Source organism: Amblyomma maculatum, chromosome 9 (genome assembly GCF_055883805.1).
Source record: "Amblyomma maculatum isolate TAMU_Amacu chromosome 9, ASM5588380v1, whole genome shotgun sequence".
NCBI classification, from domain to species: domain Eukaryota; kingdom Metazoa; phylum Arthropoda; class Arachnida; order Ixodida; family Ixodidae; genus Amblyomma; species Amblyomma maculatum.
The window spans coordinates 80428995-80448391 of NC_139352.1; the positions used below are offsets into that span (position 1 = coordinate 80428995).

The 19397-nt window shown below is 46.4% G+C and overlaps 1 protein-coding gene across 3 annotated transcripts in view; it reads left to right on the top strand.

The window, feature by feature from the left end:
- Positions 1 to 3428: 3428 nt before the first annotated feature.
- LOC146179552 (phytanoyl-CoA dioxygenase, peroxisomal-like) overlaps positions 3429 to 19397 on the top strand; it is a 32924-nt gene continuing 16955 nt past the window's right edge. Inside the window, exons 1-2 of one of the 3 annotated variants that reach the window (XM_084579897.1) lie at positions 3429 to 3514; positions 14187 to 14320. In XM_084579897.1, the coding sequence (XP_084436023.1) occupies positions 14225 to 14320 (96 nt within the window). In that variant the 5' untranslated portion in view covers positions 3429 to 3514; positions 14187 to 14224. Of the gene's footprint in view, positions 3515 to 3539; positions 3964 to 10560; positions 10735 to 14186; positions 14321 to 19397 lie in introns of those variants that run through there. The other 2 variants (XM_084579895.1, XM_084579896.1) reach the window with 2 other exon arrangements.

Genomic DNA, 19397 nt, shown 5'->3' on the forward strand with positions numbered 1-19397 from the left:
TGGGTAGGTGCTGAAGACTCCTGTGGTGCAGCGCCCTGCTGCGCCACAGAGGAATAGGAATGGATTTAAAATCACTTGCGTGCTTCGATGAACGTGATGTTTTCTGTTACCGTTAGAGTGATTATGTCCTCTTCGGTCTTCCACACCGGACAGCTACGCGAATAAGCAGGATGGTTGCCCTGACAGTTTGCACAGAGATGGGGTTGAGTTTGGCAGTCGTCGGTTTGGTGCTCATGTGCAGCACACTTTGCACAAGTGAGTCGGCCTCGGCAGCTCTGTGCACCGTGACCGTACTTCTGGCCGTTAAAGCAACGTCATGGGTTCTGAATTTAGGGTCTCAGGTTGAGTTTTGTGTACCCACCTCCACAGACTCGGGGAGTACGCTCAGTGCAAAGGTAAGGACAAAGTGTTTAGGCTCGATTTCTTTGTTGTCACGTCTTATTTTTATTCGGTATACATTTGTCATGTCTTGCTCTTTCAGCCCTTCCAGCAGTTCCTCCTCTGTCATGTACTTTAAGCCAAGGTCAGAAAGAACACCGCGAACAGTATTCAAAGAACGATGTGGAATATTCACAACTGGAATGTCACCAGAAGCGCTGACTCCTGAGAGTTTCTCACATTGATGATGATATAAAGTTCCAAAAGCAGGTATCCATTTGCAAGCTTCTTGATCTTGTAACCCTTGCCTATAGCTTCAGTCAGTGTCTTTGCAACAATGAATGGTGAGAATTGTCTTGCTGTCTTTTCTGAGTGCTTACTATGAGAGTGTGGGAAGGTGCTCTTTGTTTTCAAAAAGAACTGGGCAGTTTGGTCGGTGCGCCCTCGTTTCGAAGGAGGGCGATCAGTTGAAGAAGAAGAGGAAGCCATAAAAAAATGTATATTGTTCGGCTGCGGTGCCAGCCACCCACCATGGAGCCCAACGAGTGGACGGTACAGGAATTGGCACTCAAGTCCTGCCCACGTCAGCTGTACACCGTAACTATAACCCAATATGGCGTAACTCAGGATGGTTAGCCCACAAAGTTAACCCTCGCCGCCTGGAAGTAGGAAGAAACGAAGAAGGTAAGAGAAGACAGGACAGTTGTAAGAAAAGGGATAGGAAAGTGAAATATGGAGGGGAGGACTGGAAAAGGCGACTGCCGATTTCCCCCGGGTGGGTCAGCCCGGAGGTGCCGTCTGTGGGAAGCGTGGGCCAAAGTGGTGTGTTGCCTCCGCCGAGAGGCCATAAAGGTCCAAACACTCGGCATCGGCTCAACCACCAGGATCCTCTTTTCCCCAGACACGGCGATGCCACGCACGGCTAAAAGTGGATGCTCGGGGTCCGTGGTGTCGCACAGTACACGCAAACATCTGCTTTAACAGGTGCCCCATGCGGGGGAGAACATAATGCTTGCTCCCTATTATCTACTGATGTTTGGGGGAGGAAATTTAGATCGACGTTGCGTAACCCCGTATTCATAGCATTCATCCCCCGGTAACCGAAAAGCGCTGTATCCAGCCTGAAGTATACATTCGAACGTTTGCCGCAATATAAGCCGCAATCAAACGAATAGTGTAAGCTGTCAAACAGTGTTTTTGGAGAAATATGATACGCCTCATACCTGCGGAATCGATAAAGCAACGAGTTATCTTTAAAATCGGCTGTCTTTGCTAACTGAGATTGCAGAAGCCCCCTCGCAGCAAACGGACTGCAGCAGTTTCCCATGAGCGGCCGCCGAGCGTATCCCGCAATACGTGAGCTCCTCGCCGCGACTTTGACTCACAATGCAGGAAAAAAACTAGGAAACTAACCAGTAAGTATGCTAGTCACAAGGACGGAGAAAAAAAGAGCATTAAGCAACAGGTGAAAAACACAGAAGGCAAAAATTGGATAAATTCGATGGAAAAGAAACAGAGTGGAATTATACCGAAAGTGGAAAAGGCAGATCAGGAAGAAAGCTTTCTTTGATAACTCAAGAGGCAGTGCCCTACTTTTTGAAGCTGGATCAGGGTGTCTTAGAACACGCAGCTACAAAAAGAAATCTAACAATTAAGATGACACATGTGCAGTATGTGGTAAATCCACAAAAACAATTACCCATATTATACTCCAATGTAATGGTATCCATCCGGAAGTCGATGGAGGCGCAGTCACTCTTCCTAAAGCTCTGGGGTTCAGAGATGTCAGTGGCCGCGTGAATGAACCTGCGGTGAAAACCAGCAAAATACGATTGGAAAATTGGTGGCTTAAAATCAGAAACGGGACATAATGTTAGTAATGTAGAAACAAAAATTCAATAAACAGAATGATGGTGTAGTTAATCAATCTAAAGTAATAATTAGCATATAAGGGGGAAAATGAGCATGATAGCAACTGCTACCAGCCCGTTTCAAAGGGGACGCTCCTATATTTCATCCATCCATCCATCCATCCATCCGAGTTAAGTTCGCCCGTTGCCTATACCTTATCACGGTCTCTTCCGTTCAGTAACTTCATGGAAGAACCATTAGCCGAGCAGCAAGTCAACTCTTACCGCTCGGATTTTGAGAAGGAAAAGTTAAGACGCCTCCTTTATTTTTATCAACGCGAGAGACGCAGAAGGGGGGAGAGGGAAGAAGTGGAGGTTGTGGTGGAGCAACGCACAAGTGTCGAGTTGTTCATGGGTGACTTCTAACGTCCCCAGAATGTGGAAAAATTCACCCTTTAGCAAAGCAGGCTGTGCATGACACACCTGCATATGCATGAGGAGCGTTTCTCGAAGCGTTAGTTATCTCTACCCTTCTGTATTCTGCTTTTAGACATCATTAGGCAATGGCCAGCCGGAGAAATTAATAGCTTCTTTCTTTCTTCAACGACTACACTGATGAAGTCATTTCCACGGAGCAGTCTGCCTTGACTTGTATAAAAGAAAAAAAAATATTCAAAAGTTTGAAAGAAATGCACGAAGAATATAGCTCGTGCTATGGTAATCAAACAGCTATCCAGCGTCACTGTAATGAGAGCTGCACCCCCCCCCCTCCCTCCCACCACCGAATAGCTTGCCGACTACTTAAAGAAATTTCGCCTGCTTTAAAGCGGGCGTATTCACCTCCTCAACGCAGAATCTCTCAAGGACGTTCAAGTGGCGCGTCGTTTTCTCAGGGACGAGAGAGTGCCGCAAAGAAAAAGAGAGAGAAAAGACAAATATAGAGAAATTAAATATTTTTTACGAGCGTCCATACGGTAGGACGGCGATGCGGTATGCTAAGCCAAGGAGAATATTGCGAAAGGCGTTTTTGCACCCGCACCTTGCAATCGCACGCACACACACACGTACGCTCTCTCTTTCTCACCCACACTCGCCCCGACACACCAGCACACTGTACGTTACTCACAGACACATTTCGGCCGCCACGCGCAGTCACTTCGCCAAACGCAAAATACACACCATCAGAACCGCGCACGCACGCACATATCGGCGTCGGCGTCTTTGGACCAGCTTTTGAATCGGGAAGCGCGTCGACCGAGGAAGCGGCGGCCCGGATTCGGCTCCAGGTAACTGGGTCGCCTTTTGCCTCTCCGCGTCCGCTCTACCCTCTAGTTCCTCCTGCCGGGTGGAAGGAGGCTTTCGCTTTCTTCTGCGCCCCTGGGCGGCCGCTGCCGCCGCTCGTCGGGCTCCCTCTAAGCTTGTTGTCTGTCTCGCCCTGCCTTGTGAAGAAGAGAGAGAGAAAGAGCGGGCCGACGAACCCGAGCGCGCGGTGCGTGTATGTTTCCAAGGGACTGCTCTGTGCTTGAATGCTCTCTGGAGGAGGGAGGGTGAACGACAAGCGACTAGCGTTAGCCACAGGCGCCAACGACGCCGTCCAGAGCGCGTATACCTGATTGTGCTTCGTCGCCTGCCGAACGCTGGGATATGTGAACGCTGCTGTTGGAACAATTTGGTTCGTATTTATCGCCGACGCTGATACGCTAGACGATAACGCCGAGCGCAGCGGGGACACCAGGTAAGTGCTGATCTACTGCCGGATTTCAAACAAACGCTAGAAGGTTTAGCTTTCAACGGAGTGTTAGTGAAGGCCAAACGCTAGGTTTAGCTTTCAACGCAGTGTTAGTGAAGGCTAATTAAAAGTTTATATGAGTGATATTTACGATATTCTTAATAGTCTGTATGACTTTATGTGTTCAATACTTGTGCAGCGACTAAGTGGTTGCATGGTGAGGATGGATCATGCGCGAAGTACGGACTTACGAACATGTATTTAGTGTATGGTTAGACCGACTGAATAGCAGCCTAACGACAATTGGCATAACGTTTTCTCTTTCTTGTCAACCCTCAAAAACCGAGCATCGAGTAACAGGCACGGAGGCGGAAGTAAAACTTCGGTAAAATTGAACATTTTGGGTTTACTTTCCATCAGGCAAGGAATATCCACAGATAATTAGTTTTGTATTTCACGTGGACGATGCAGTGAAGTACGATATGACAACCAAATCGTTATCCAATGAAAACGCTTTACTCGGCTTTGCGCAGTATGTATTCGCTATGCGACCAGTAATGAATGGCACTTGACTTTACGAGTAGGTGCATCGCATGAGACTTGCAGTCTCCAGAAGAAAATAAATAAAAAAATCAAAGGTGGGGACAGGGGACTCGCCTATCAATCGTTGGCAGAGAATGCGTCCATCACTTCCGGAAACACTGCTGCTACAACAGCTACCATTGTTCGAGTACAGTCAGCCTGGGTCAGCGCTCTGGTTCAGATGCAACACGCCGAAAGAGAGAGTCGCACTCGCTTGCGTTAAGGCTGCGCAATAATTTAAAGGTTTCTTCTTGAACACCGCCCGCGTACACATAACAGCATTGGTCACGACTATTCAGGCTCCGTGGTTTGCTTTTGAGTCGTATATATTATGATAATTGACTGTAGAATATTTACAGATAGCCGTATATGATATAATAAAGCAGTGAACGTTGTTTTTTTTTTCTTCTTTTCTACAGGAACTTTGTTTTCTGTGTTTGACACATGTTTTGCAAGCGTCGCTTCTTCAGAAAATAACATGTCTACCATACTGGGCTCCAATTTTATAGAAATTGATACGAAAGGAAACATTCTTTCACTCTATGTTAATTAAAACAGCGCTAGAACACGGACAGATAGAAAGACAATTTCTTCCTATCCGTCCGTGTTCTAGCGCACTTTTAACATAATGTTCAACCAACTCGCCCAACAAGTCACTCTGCTTAATTATTTCACTGCTTGCCATGCTCTTCTCTCCCTTCCTTACTTCCTTGCTTTTCTTACTCGGAAGCAAAAGCGTATTTAAACCTTCCGAGACGAAGAAAAGTCATTTTGTCGAAACTTTGGCTTGGTTTGCGAACTGAGGCCCCCACTCAACCCTTGTTCAGTTCTTTTTCGTACCGTTCAGCCATCTTCTTCCTGTCTTCCTAAAGGGGAATATGACCCGTACGAAACACGATGTACATCCACTGCTCATCTGAACAAGATAAAATTAGCTACCAGCAAACACTCGGATCTAGTTTCTTTGACATATGCCTCAACCACTGAGCGGCAGTGACGAGCTTGTGAACCTGGGCAGTCGGGAAAATTTGCAGCAGATTTCCTTTTGTCACAACATAACATGTGTGCGGTTTTTGACAGTGAATGTGTCGTGACGACAGAAATATTTGTTGTAACGTCAGAATTTTCTGTACTTCTTCTGTTGTGGAGTTTGTAGTCCTGTAGTACTTTTCTATTGTACTGACAGTTACGTTATGCATCGGAACCGCATTTATACAGTGAACGGCGTAGTATATTAGAAGCACGCACGGTCGCTTGTTGCCCATAATTGGATATGCGTCCTAGACAAATAGAATACCTGTTGCCACGTATAATGTAATTCAAAGAGTGACTCTACGGGCAGCTATGCCAGAGACCCAGGTCATGCGTTGCCCTCTGATCGACGACAAAACTCTGCAAGCGTGTTGGCAGCCGATGCAAGAAGGCGTGCGTCGACAAAACGAAGAACACGCAGCGGTGATCAGACCATAGACAACCTACTGACTTACAGTGAGGCAACAGAAGGTGTGGGGAGGCAAGGAAAGGGGGTTCAGCGGAAGGAACCGAGACAACAGGCGACACCGCAGATAATGCGGGCACCGCACGCGCGGGAGAATGTGGCGTGTCGTCACAGCTCGCCGCATAGGGTAGCGGATTAAAATCACGAGTGCTGCGAGTTTTATCTGTCTTATCCTTGACAGCTTTTCCTAGCGCCGACCGTGAATGGCGTCATTAAACGGCGTAGCCTAGTTTATGGGCGTTAACGGGTAGCGGGCAGTTTAACGAAGTGAGCTAGGAGGACAGGCCAACAGGAAATGGAGCAAGAGAATATTTCGTGTCGCAATGAACGACGGTATGCAAAATATTCGTAGAATTATGTAGGAGGCTGCAAAATCAAGTCTGCAAGACGTCATGAGATAAGGCAGTTCGCTTACCTCGAGAGGAGCGTTGCCATACGTTTTTCTTTACTTGTCTCTCATTTTCTTGACGTATCGTTACTCGTTTCCTTTCTTTACACGTTCTATTCACCGTTGACTGGCTGCAGAAATTAAATGAGGGCTTTGGTAGGTTCAGTGTTTCCAATCGTCTACTTCAACGATGGCGCTATGAAAAGAGAAAAACAATAACGGCAAAAATAAAATGAAGACATAGTGAAATTTTACAAAATAACTGCAAAAAGAATACATTTCACTTGCGAGAAGCAACGTATACGTGTACGCTAAATCAGTAGATAGCAAAATTACGTCATACTAATCCCAGAGAAAATGAACCACGTGCTCACTTTACCGTAATTAAAGGTACACTGTCCACGAGCTATGCAATGCTAAGAGCTGAAGGTACCATTTTGTGGCCTGTCAGCACTTGTTCACTACACAGCAGTTATTGTTTGTCACTATCACCTAATTATTAGGTACGAAATTCAAAACTCGAATCTGTCTCGAACTTTTGCGATACTTGTGCTGGCTTCTGGTGCTATATGTGGCCTAATATCGGGGAATAGGAATCTCAGAAGAACTGGGCCAGTCGATGGTGAAACCACGTGAAGCGATTCCGTCTGACGTTATCGTCAGTGGTTTGGCTAAGGCTGATCTGCGGACGTCTGCTCCTGATGAAAAGAGTAGCAGCGATGGTACTTAAGACAAATACCAGTCTTTTGACGTAGAAAGGATATACGTTTTCTATTGCTCCGAAAGAGCTAAGTATATTAGTCAGAGTGCACCTGTATTCCTAGGCGCGGAAGACACGCCTACAGTGCCTCCAGCTATGTACTAGGCGCGAATAACCTATTAAGACAAGTTTCGTTTCAGTCAGAATTGAGCAATGTGGACATAGGACGCGAACAGATGCTTGAATTAATGGCATATTCATCGATTACAAGCTATAGTCAACATTTCGGGTACTGCAGCGCGTATTTCAGTGTTTCAAACGATATAACCAGGGAGCGAGATGCCGGTGGAGGCAGTCTATAGTAAACGGTGGCCTTTCAACGCTGCCTATAGCAACAAAAAAAAAAGAGAGAGAGAGAGAGAGGGAACGAGCTACGTGACAGCTGAGGCTGCAGTATGTCAACGTTTCGGTCAATGCAAAATCCCAACAGACTACAGCTAGAATCGATGGGCTTAAGTTATGAAAGCATATGGTTGACCATTAGCAATGTAGTTTACGGCGCCTTAGTGACATCGCGCAGTAATCACGCAAGCTCAGGCTAAACTCTTACTTATTCCTCGTAAATATGAGCAGCTCATTCTAACGCCTCGTATATATTTATTACTAGTATTTTTTCGACAAATAATTGCTCCAATGACGATCAATGCTATAGGCAGTCACAGCGATACTCGTAAGCAATGTGTTTCGCTTGGTTCCCGTCCATGGAAGCAATTCGTTTTTTTTTTCCGGTCCGATTTCTTATCTGTCGCGAACGTTGAATCAAAATGTTGATAAAGCTAACAAAGGGACGGAGTTTATTTGTCGCAGTGAGTAGTCAACCTCGTTCATTTTTTGAATAACAGAAGCGACACATTTACTTAAGATGCAGTTAAAATTTACATTAGCTAAATTTTTAGCTGTATAACCTCAATAACGTCATTAATAATAAATAACAATTTTGATGTAGTGCACCCCAACAAACTTTCTCAATACTCCTACTGAAATAAAGTAAAATATTGTAACCATCCATCTTATTAATTCGTCCACCTGGTACTTTTCTCCCATAACCTGTTAGTTATCCAAACAATTTCACAATAATATACAGGCACCACCGTGGTGGAGCAGTGGTTAGGGCACTCGACTACTGTGATGGATCGAATCCCGGCCTCGGCAGCCGCTTTTCGATGGGGGCGAAAATCAAGGCGCCCGTGTGCTGTGCGATGTCAGTACACGCTAAAGAACCCCAGGTGGTCTAAATTTCTGGAGCCCTCCACTACGGCTTCTCTCATAACCTGAGTCGCTTTGGGACGTTAAATTCCAGAAACCAAACAAAAAAAGCAATTGAGTTCACCTTTTATTTGCCTGAACGCCAACAATATAATCCAGACAGGCAACGGCGGCTCATCGTGAATTCCGAGCAGAATCGTTACCTTTTATCTATGCATGCCCCATTCCAGATACATTGCTGCGAGCGCCTGTCGATATATATATTAAGTTTTGTGCTAACATATATAGTGAGTAGGCACCGGCGTCATAGTGTCGGCTATTTTGTAGTGCATGACGCAGTGCGAAAGGCTGCAGGTATACCTAATCGGCTAGTCCTTATGTGTCCTTTCTTGCACTGCTGAAACTGCACTCTGCACTACAGAATGACGCCAGTATCTCACTCCAACACTGCCTATATGTACAGGCGCCCAAATCTTTAACTGGCGTGCGCGAGCGGCGACTTTTCTGTGCGTCAGCGCCATATGACGGAGCGAAGTTGGAAACAGGATGAGGCTAAGCGCATGCTCACAAAGCATGCTCAGCTGGACGCGTCGTCTGCCAGGCTGTTCCTTCTTAAGGACGTCACCCCTCCTTATCGCGTGATTGGGTGTGTTCGGCTTATCTTTAAATTTTCTCTCCTCTCTTGGCTGCTGCGACGCTGTTCTTCGGAACGTAAAATACGAGCAAAACCATTCGCCTACTCACGCTGGCTGCTCGTCGAAACGCGATAAGGAGGGGTGACGTCCTTAAGAAGGAACAGCCTGGCAGACGACGCGCCCAGCTGAGCGTGCTTTGTGAGCATGCGCTTAGCCTCATCCTGTTTCCAACTTCGCTCCGTCATAGGGCGCTGACGCACAGAAAAGTCGCCGCTCGCGCACGCCAGTTAAAGATTTGGGCGCCTGTACAGCTTTGACCACGAAAGTTAGCGCGCTTTTAAATCGTCCCACACGACAGCTTGCGATTAGCTGTGCCGTAGGCTGCGCTATACACCGTCATTCTGAACAGGGAGTGAACGTCGCTATATACTCAGCCCGACCCAGTAAGACATCATAGAGCCGAGGTAATTTTATCCCTGTGAAAAGAATGTCTGAATGGACGAAAAACAGCCTAATGCACTTTTTGCGCTACTTGTGAAGTGTGCCTCGGGGCAGTAATGGAGATTAGCCTCAGAATTAAATAAAAAAAATTTGGTGCTCGTCTGTGCCTTGAACGCAACACGACATCAAGCCGTGCTTCTTATTTTAGAACTAGGAGGAAGACGGGGATGGGTATGTTTCTTTTTGCACACGTTGGACGGGATACGTTCGTCGCCCGCAAGTCATAAATAATGACTGCAGGAGGTCAAGATTCCCTTCCTGACAAACAGCATCCGTATTTCAATAACCTGAACTGAAAGGGAATCAAGCCTTGCTGTTGTTGTTGTTTTTTTTTAGTTATACAGACTTTCACTTCAGGCAAGGCATTTCAGGCTCAGGTTAATTAATACACATGGTGATGATAGGACCAAACGTCAATTAGGATAAACCGAAATTTCTAATTAAACACGTTCGAGGTAAGGCAGTGAAAGTTATCTTGCAATTAATTTCGCGATCGCAATTTCTTCAAGAAACGGCTGCAAGTGGAATAGCCGCCGCTACAAAAATAATTAAAAAAAAAGCACGCATTTTACGTCATTAATCAAGCCGGTGACTTCTAACCTAGAAAAGCGTTGTCTGCGTTGCCGTCCTGCATCTAACCGGTTATTTAGAATGACGTAAAAGAAGTGGTGACTGATGTACTTGGTTGAGGGTCTGCGCTTTTCTTATGGTGTGTTTGTGCTTTGAGGGCTTGGTGGAGGAGGTGCATGATGTACTGATTTCACTGCTCCGTGTGAGAAACTAATAGCATGCAATTTCTTGTTTTTCGTTCACAACGTTGTTTTTAAGTTCGGAAGGCTGTGCTATACACACCATGCTGAGCAGTTCGAAACACGCCGCATATCGCGGGGGCTTTACACATAAACGTCGATGCGCAATTCTGTGAACTTGTACCGCATATGAAATGAAAGGACAGGTTTGCTTGTTTCCTGTGCAACCTGTTTGGACGCATAGACGCGCTTGGACGAGGCGGCGTTGAAAACGCAGGCACCGCGTCCGTGCAGTGCCGTGTCCTCACATAGCAAATTTCACGCTCTGCCGCGCGTAGGACCCTGCAGCCATCGCGTGCAGATTCCTCGCGGAGTTAACGTACCCGTGCACGTGTACGCCGTCACACAGGATCGTCACCACTGTGCGAAGCTGCTGGCTACAGGATATCCATTCCAAGGTGCGATCGCTTTCTCTCGGACATAGCGGTGGCTGCGTGGGTTTCTTTGAGATGGTTTAGTTTGGTTTGTGGGGTTTAACGTCCCAAAGCGACTAAGGCTATGAGAAACGCCGTAGTGGAGGACTCCGGAGATTTCGGCCACCTGGGGTTCTTTAACGTGCACTGACATCGCACAGCACACGGAGGCCACTCCGTTTCACCTCCATCGAAACGCAGCCGCCGAGGTCGGGTTCGAACCCGGGTACTCCGGCACAGTGGTCGGGCGTCTTACCACTGCACCACCCCGGCGGGGCTTAAGAAACGGGTATGATCTAGAGAATTATACAGCGGAATCGACAACAAGTGATCTCTCAGAGTGTTAGCGATGATACGATGATTGCAATAACATTGTCGAAGGCCACTGCGGGTCACATAGAAGGTTAAGACGAGCGAATGTTCTGAAACAACGCAGCCGTAGCTTGCGCAGAGCATGTGTGAGTTGGATGTCGCTGGGGGATGGTGCTAGCTTTTCAATCCTGAATCGAATCCACTTTGTTGATAGATGCAGTCGCCCTTTATCTTCGCCAAAAATGTTTCGTCTCTGCCTCTGTAGTACTTGCGTCTTCTCTGCTCGTAACTGCAAATGGCAGTGCGAAGTTTCTGATCGTTCTTTTCGGGCACACAGCATGTATACTCAAGAAGATATCAAGAAACGTTCGTTTCTAATACCGCATAAAAATAAGCTCGACATGAAAATAACTCAACAAGACATAAGCTCAACACGACATAAAAATGTCTTAGTACCAAGCTTGTCCCATATTTCACGCCCTGTGTCATTGCCGTCTGATCTTTCTGCTAAACCAAAGTACATACATAAAATTTCGTCCTTACCCACATCAGACCTAGCTCACGTAGCATCCATGAAGGCATACGGATACACTAAGCGCACGTCATTACAACAGCAGAGCTTGCAATCCAGAGCAGCAGCTTGGGCTTGTTGGTTATTCATTTTCAGCTAACAGCGCAAAAAACACAGACGCAACGAGCGCTGACTTTCAACCAGTTTATTTCCAAGCATACATTGCTTTTTACACTGTTGCGAACCGCACGAGACACAGACACGTGACCTCTGCCCCACGTATCATCACTTCCACGAGAATCATTGTACATACAACAGATCCAGTTCTTTTTTGTCAAAAAGTGCAGATAGTTTGCTGATACAATCATCTCCAAGCTTTACTATCTCGGCTGCTTCAATTATCTCGCGAACCAGCTGCTCGGCGTGTTTATCGATCACTTTACATCGTGCACACTCAGCCATGCAAGTTTTGGATGGGCAATGTATTTTAATATGCCTGTATGCATGATCGACGTTATTTTTATTTTTTCAGTCGCGTCTGTGTCTCGTGCGGTTCGCAACAGTGTATAAAGCAACGTATGCCTCGGAATAAACTTGTTGAAAGCCAGCGCTCGTTGAACGTCCCTGCTCTTGTGCCTCGTCTGTTTTTCTCGCTGTTACCTGAAATTGCAACCCAATTTCCTCTATTTATTGATAACTATACTGTCATGCCAAAGAATAATTCCCACTCCAACTGATTTTATGTTACTCTTCATCGCATCCTGAAGACGAGAGGTTCTCGCAAGCAAAGACGTGTGCAGTAGGAACTGGCACTTGTAAGCTACCTGCCTCTTACCTGCCTCTTACGCAGGCCGCGTCAAAACTTTAACCAATGTCTGCAAGGTATTCATACCCCAAAGAAACAAATCGGCTGGCCATTAGCTTAACACTCTGAGAGTTCAGCGCTTTCATGACGTGACCGGAGCGCTCATGAAACCCTTGTGTAGGATAACAGGAACAACCGACTAGTCGTACTTCGTCAAGAAATGTGTTAAAACCGCTCGTCAGTTAGTGTGCTAAGCAGGCAATTGCTGCATTAGTCATTCTCATTCAACGCCAGGTGCAACGTTATAACCATGCACCTCCTGTGACTATACGCAGAGCAGTCACTTCGCGAACGCTTGGGACAGGATCAAGCCTCTGGAGTAAATTTTGGGCCGCTCTCCATAAGTAATGAACGTTGGCTTCGTTTCGTTTGGACGGCTTACGTCCCAAAGTGACTCAGGGTAACAGGAACGCCATAGTACATGTCTCCGGATAGTTTTGACTACCTGGGGTTCTTTACCGTGCAATGACATTACACAACACACGGGCGTCTTGCTATTCGTCTGCACCGTCTGCCGCGGCCCGGATTAAACCCATGTCCTACGGTTCAACCGTCGAGCATCCTAACCGCTGAGCTACCGCAGAGGAACGAATCATAAAGAAGAAAGCGGTATTATCAGCCGCACTGAGGCACACGGAAAAGTCTGCTCATTTTTCATTCGTTCGCTCATTAACTAATTAATCTGTATCATCTATGCCAAAAAATTAGCTATGGTATCGCACTGGTTAAACTCGGATGGAATCAGAAGCTTATTTTGTCTGCTAAATTATTCCCCTATCACGCCTTTGCAGTGTAGGGCGCTACATTAATGGGGACACTTAAGCTCAGCCCTCAAATAGCCCTCAAATGCTGAAGCTCAGCCTTTAAGGGTTGAGCTCAAACAAAGCCGTATGAACGTGCCTGAGTGTCGCAGGGGTAACGGGATTGCAAGTGGTTCTGGCAGACTGATTTTGATATCACCCTCCCGTGTGAAAGGAGCGACCTGAGTTGGCAGCTCCTGCCCGTGTCATAGGGGTAACGTGAATTCAACTGTCATGGCAGGCTGATTGTAATGTCACCCTCCCGCATAAAAGGAGAGGCCCGAGTTGGCGCTCTTTCAGGCACGCACCGACACTGACCCTGAACAGGCTCGAGTTGGCTGGCGCAGTGAAGCGTCGCTTCAAAAGTAACGAGGCCGCCTTTGCGGCTACTCATAACATCGCGTATTTTTCTACTATCGAAAGAGGGCGGCTCACGTTGGCAAGGGTTGAAGCTGTCACCAGATCCTCGCAGATCCGTCGACAACCCGCTTTCCCCGCTGTCACGGCAGGACTGTTACTGTTCAGGAGACCGGTAGCCCCCTGTAGTGACCTGGTCACTATTATTGTGGGGCACAGATGGATATGCAGCCTAGTGTAAAGCTGCAACAATAAAATGCCAATGAAAAATTAATGCAAAAAAAAGCAACTACGCACATGGTTATTTATCAGATAGCAGACGCCACAACATCGCTTGATATTAATTTCAGTCGATGACAATAAGTCTGAAGCTGTTGCCTCCATGTTGACATTTCAGTCGCATGTAAATGAGTGTACATGCCCCCAAAATGCTGGACAGCGAGCAAATGCGACACGATGCGAAGTTTATCCTTATTGTCTCATTCCCTGCTCTCTTAATGGGCAGCCCAGAGGGGAAGTGTCCTCGCTGCGCAAACCAAGCTTATGCCGTGCCTCTGACGAAGGCCTCATCCCTCCTCTCTCTACTCCGCAGCCCTTTCTCCGTGCGTCTCCGCCTTCCTTGGGCGCGCCATGAGCGCCAACGGGCACAAGCTGCGAAGCTTCGTCGAGGCTAACTTCTCCGGTGGCGTGGGCACCAGCCTCTGGATGAACTCCTTTCGCAAAGACGTGAGTACTCGACGCCAACGCCGCCGCCACTAGGGGAACCACTGTGCTTCTTATTTCCCACGGCCTCAAATGGGCGTTAAAATGCTTGGAAATTTCGGAGGTCAGCTCCATATCGAAGCACAGAGAATAAATAGACCACTCCCTATGACTGTATAAAGCAGCCACTTCTTGTCATGTAGAGATACTGGGATGCATGTGCAGTTGCAATTGCATCAAATATTCGTTAAGCTGTGAAGTGCTTGAAAATTTCGGTGATCAGCTCCGTATCGAAGCACAGAGAATAAATAAACCACTTTCTCTATATGACTGTATCAAGCGGCCAGTTCTCGTTATATGGATATGCCGTGTCAAGTTCTTCTCATGTGATGTGTCTTGGTGACACATGCAGTGTCCTGGTGACACGTGCAGTTACAACTGCGCCCACCATTAACCTCGAGGCAGTGAAGCAAATACCGTAAGCCGCTATGTCCATGCATGCCTAATTCGAAGGTTATAGCTTTCCTTTCCGCAAAAAAACAGAGCACTAAATTTTTTTGGCACGACGGTCCTTGGTCTGCGTGAAAATGGCAGAGCTGGACAGGGAACTAACTAAGCTCTTCTGTTCTTTTCTTTATTCGTGCGAAAACGAACAGATTTTGAGCAGTTTGCTTTGATTAGGTTAAGCCTGAAGCGATCACCTTCAAATTGCACCATACTTTATGATAAAAAGGCCTTCGTTGCCTGTATTTGTCGAGGAACGCAAGGGAGACAGGTAGATTAAAGTGAAACGTAGGTTTACAAAAAAAAAATATTAAATCAATCGACATGCAGCCATTTGCCACATTGGACCAAAAAGAATGTGCTGACGGAAGGTAGAGAAAGCCAAGGATTCCCCAAACGGCTTTTTTCTTCGAAACCTCATTCATAAGTTTTTTAGCTGGAAAAATTCGTGGAGCAAGAAAACAACGCTTACTCGTTTTTGGAGAATAACCAGCCCATAGCGTCACTCTCGCACTGAGCGTACGACGAAGGTATTATTAAAAATTATACCTGATCAGCTATCCTGATTTCACTGCTGAGCGCAAGGTGGCGCAGGATGGACACGCGATCACCTGCAGGGAACGAACGACAATTTTCTAGCCATGTGCCGTTGTGTCTCTTGTTACGTAGCCATATTCGCATATTGCGACTGTCGCGGAAAATCATTACATGATGTTCGTTTTGCTATCTCTTCCTTCCATGCGCTTTTCAGGTGCCGATCGTAAAGAAGGAGAAAAAAGGAGAGAAAGAAAAACTTACTCTGACTTTCCTTGACTCTTATCCACCAGGTCACTCCAAGATTGCTCGCGAGCTTGACGTGTGTCGCTACACCGCCCTGCAATGGGTCAATTAGGCGAGAAATGTTGAGAAATTCTGATCGATAAGACTGTTATGAGTGTGATCAGCTTTCTGTAGATGATCAAAATTCTTTCTATTCTTGTCGCGGAACCTTCGCCGCCTTTACACGGAATTATACACCACCGAGGTTACGCTAAATCTGGTTTGGTTGGTTTGGTTTGTGGAGTTTAACATCCCAAAGTGATTCAGGCTATGAGAGACGCCGTAGTGGAGGACTCCGGAAATTTAGACCACCTGGAGTTCTTTAACATGCACTGACATCGCATCAACACGGAGTTCCGTGCGGCATTTTCCCGCACGATCCTAGACGAGATCGTCTTCTACGTGCAAGTGGCGCTACACGCAAGCGTAGCTGTATAAGTTGCATCAAAGAAATGATCTTGCAGCAGACAAAAAGTAAGAAAAAATCGCCTTTGCATAAAATATCCCCGCATCAGGACCAAATTATCATTTATCATCATTTATAATTCGCTTAAAGATCCCTAGCAGGGACATATTACATAAGGGGAGGGAGACAACGGTGAGAAAGGGTCATACATTAGCTTACTCTAATGTATGGCGCAGTTATGTGCAAGTAGGCAATGTGGGCGCGTATAAGCTTGAATTTTAATGTTTTATTGCGCAAGCAATACACAGCCAAAGCGAGACCTCGGGTGGCCGCAACTACACCGGGAAGAGGCGTAGCTACAGTCTTCTAATAAAAAAATCAGCCTGCCATGACCTTTGAATTTACGTTACCTCTATGCCACGGGCAGGAGATGCCAAATCGGGTCGCTCCTTTCATATGCGAGGGTGATATCAGAATCAGCTTGCCAGAACCGTTTGCATTCTCGTTACCCCTACGACACGCAGGCACGTCCATACGGCTTGGTTAAAGCTTGACTTTATAAGTGGGCTGGTAGCTTACGCTCTCACGTCATACCCTAAAAGGATGAGCTTAATTGTCTCCAATAGCACCTTACACTGATAGGGCGTGATAGGGGAATAATGTAGCAGGCAAAAGAAGCTTCCGCCGTTGCTTTCGCAATTCAACTAGGGCTAACCAGAGCTAAACCACACCTAATTTTTGTTTTCTTCTGATTAAAAAAGCAGCAGCAAGGGATCCGGAATCTGGATCGATAATCTCGACTGCGTTCCGTGAACGACCTGGGTGTAGAGCGGAACCGAGTGCGATCGTGCGATCGCTGTTGATATCGGCCACTTAGCGATGTCAGATCGATGTTCGATTAGATACCAGTGACTAAAGTTTCCATGCGGTAGCGATATAACCGTTTGCTTAGTTTGGTAGCTTGTCACATCGTCTTGTTCACGTGTATGCGGGCCCAGATTGCTGGACAAAAAAAAAATAAAAACCAGAGGAGCAGGAACGGGGAAGCAGGAAAAGAAATTTCGTGATAATAAAGCAAAAACAAAAGAAACGAACTCGACCTGCGCAAACTTTCAAGGCTTGCGACTGTCGGCTCCGGGACCCCTGTCTATTGTCTGCTGGAACACCACGCGCTGCACCCAAGCTGCAATTTCATTGTGTTTCTCGCGGCCGGCAGACAGACAGAGGGACGCACAATGCCAGAACCAGAATGCCTACGCAAGTGACGTTGCATTTTGTCAGTGAGATTTTTCCCTTTGGCCCCCTTAACCTGGTTATTCAGAGCACTCTAGGCAGACTGTGGCGAAAACAAGCATTCACACACTGCGTGGTGAAAGTGTGTTCATGTGTCTGTACTGACTAACCAGATCCCAGTACACAGTGTGTTTAGAAATACACCTCAAGTGTCTTAAAGCAGATACAAAGACCGCAACACAGAAGTTGTTTTTTTTTTTACACGGAACGTGCTGCCACGCGGACGCAAGACTGTACAAATAAATATCGATGCAATATCACCAAGAAGTGAACTTTCTGCTCACTACAGTTCGCATGCGTGTTTCTATTGAAAACTTAGTTATAGAGCAATTTGATGACTGTTGTTTCGTAGAATTTAGCGCGCCTATATATGCGTGCCTGAGATTTCAGCCCGATCTGTATAATTATGTATGTGAGAGTGCGGTACTCGCCGGAAGCTCCTTCCAAGATTTAAAGAATGCTCATGGTGCTTCGTGTTACAAAATGTGGATTTACAGACAACGGTGATAACGATTGGTCCCGGCCATATGACCAATCATCTGAAGAAAGAGCCCTCACTTCATCTTCCCGCACAGTGCTTCTTCAGTTTCGCGGGCTAAACTGACGGAGGTTTACCCTACCTTAAGTGCCAGCCGGCATAGGATATGTACTAATAGTATGGCGGTGCGTCACGCAGATCTTGACGCACGGCCAGTGAGAGAATACTTTAAGAAAGCCGCCATTGTAATGTATTGTGAAGTTAGCAAACTAGTTGATTCAGCACCTGGCTGGCTCCCGCAAAACAGAAACATTAAGAGAACTTTATTCATGTCAAGCCCCTCATCTCAGTCAAAACGATTTTTGCGTAAATATTGTATATTGCGAAAGCAATACTACTCTAGGTTTCGAGCCTTCATCGTAGCGCGGCAGGTAGCCACATCTTACCCACGTGACGCTGTGACGTCACACCGCACATGACACTAAGGTGAGAGCTGGGCTATCAACTCAAGTGGTCGGCGTAGCGCGGTCGCAGCCGCGGCACTGTGGGCTGGCAGGAACTGCTAACTTGGGTCTCTCGTTTCACGTGGGTCGGTTATGTCAGAATCAGAGCCTGCTAGGACCATGGCATTCACGTTACCCCTATAGGCCACTAAGACAAGTTCATACGGCTTGGTTAAAGCGGGGATTTATATGTGGGCTGATGAAGAATAAAAGGTGAAGAAGTAAAACCCATGTCTGACTCCTGCTTTACCACAAAGGGAAACCAAACGAACCACCAAGGTGAACCACAAGCCGAACCTAAGCGTAGCCAAGAAGTATTGCTTTCGCAACCCTCTGGGCTTAACCTAGCTAAGCCTCTGCCAATTTTTTTGAATGGAATAAAAAAGAAAGCCGCTGTGGCGCAGTGATTAGGACGCTCGGCTACTGAGCTCGAGTAGCCTGGTTCGAACCAAGCCGGTTCGAATGCGTTCCGCTTAGGTCGTTCATTTGTTCTTAGTGTGAAAGCACTACACGTAATTAGACAGATTGGACTTTTATTTTAGACAGGCATATCACAAGATACAGGCGCGTTACTAAACCTCTCGAAGTAAAACACCCGTCAAATGCAACTAACTCTACCATTTCAATGCAAATACGAGTGCCAACTACAGACAATCATTTTTTATTACATTTAGTAGATTACTGATATTACGACTGCAATTATACTCAAAGTTCGCGTCTGTCATCCTGGCCGCATATCTTATGTACAAAAAAAAAACTTGTGTAGTTCTCTTCAATTTTTCTATAGATAATCCTGGAAGTCTTAATATTGAACACTTTGTATTATGACTTGATTTGAAGTACAAACAAAAAAAATAGGTCGCACATGAAGATGCTCATCCCACAATATACCAAAAACACAAAAAATACCAATAAAAGTGTACGGAATCAACTTTCACGCTGAAGTCGCACGCTCTCCCCCAGTCTTTAACTCTGACCCGCTGCTGTAGCTTAGCCGCCATGAATGGCTGCTGTGCCTAAGGTCGCGGGATAGAAGCAAAGTGCTAGGATACCACAGCATATTATACTATAACACCCTACCACGCCACACCGCACCAT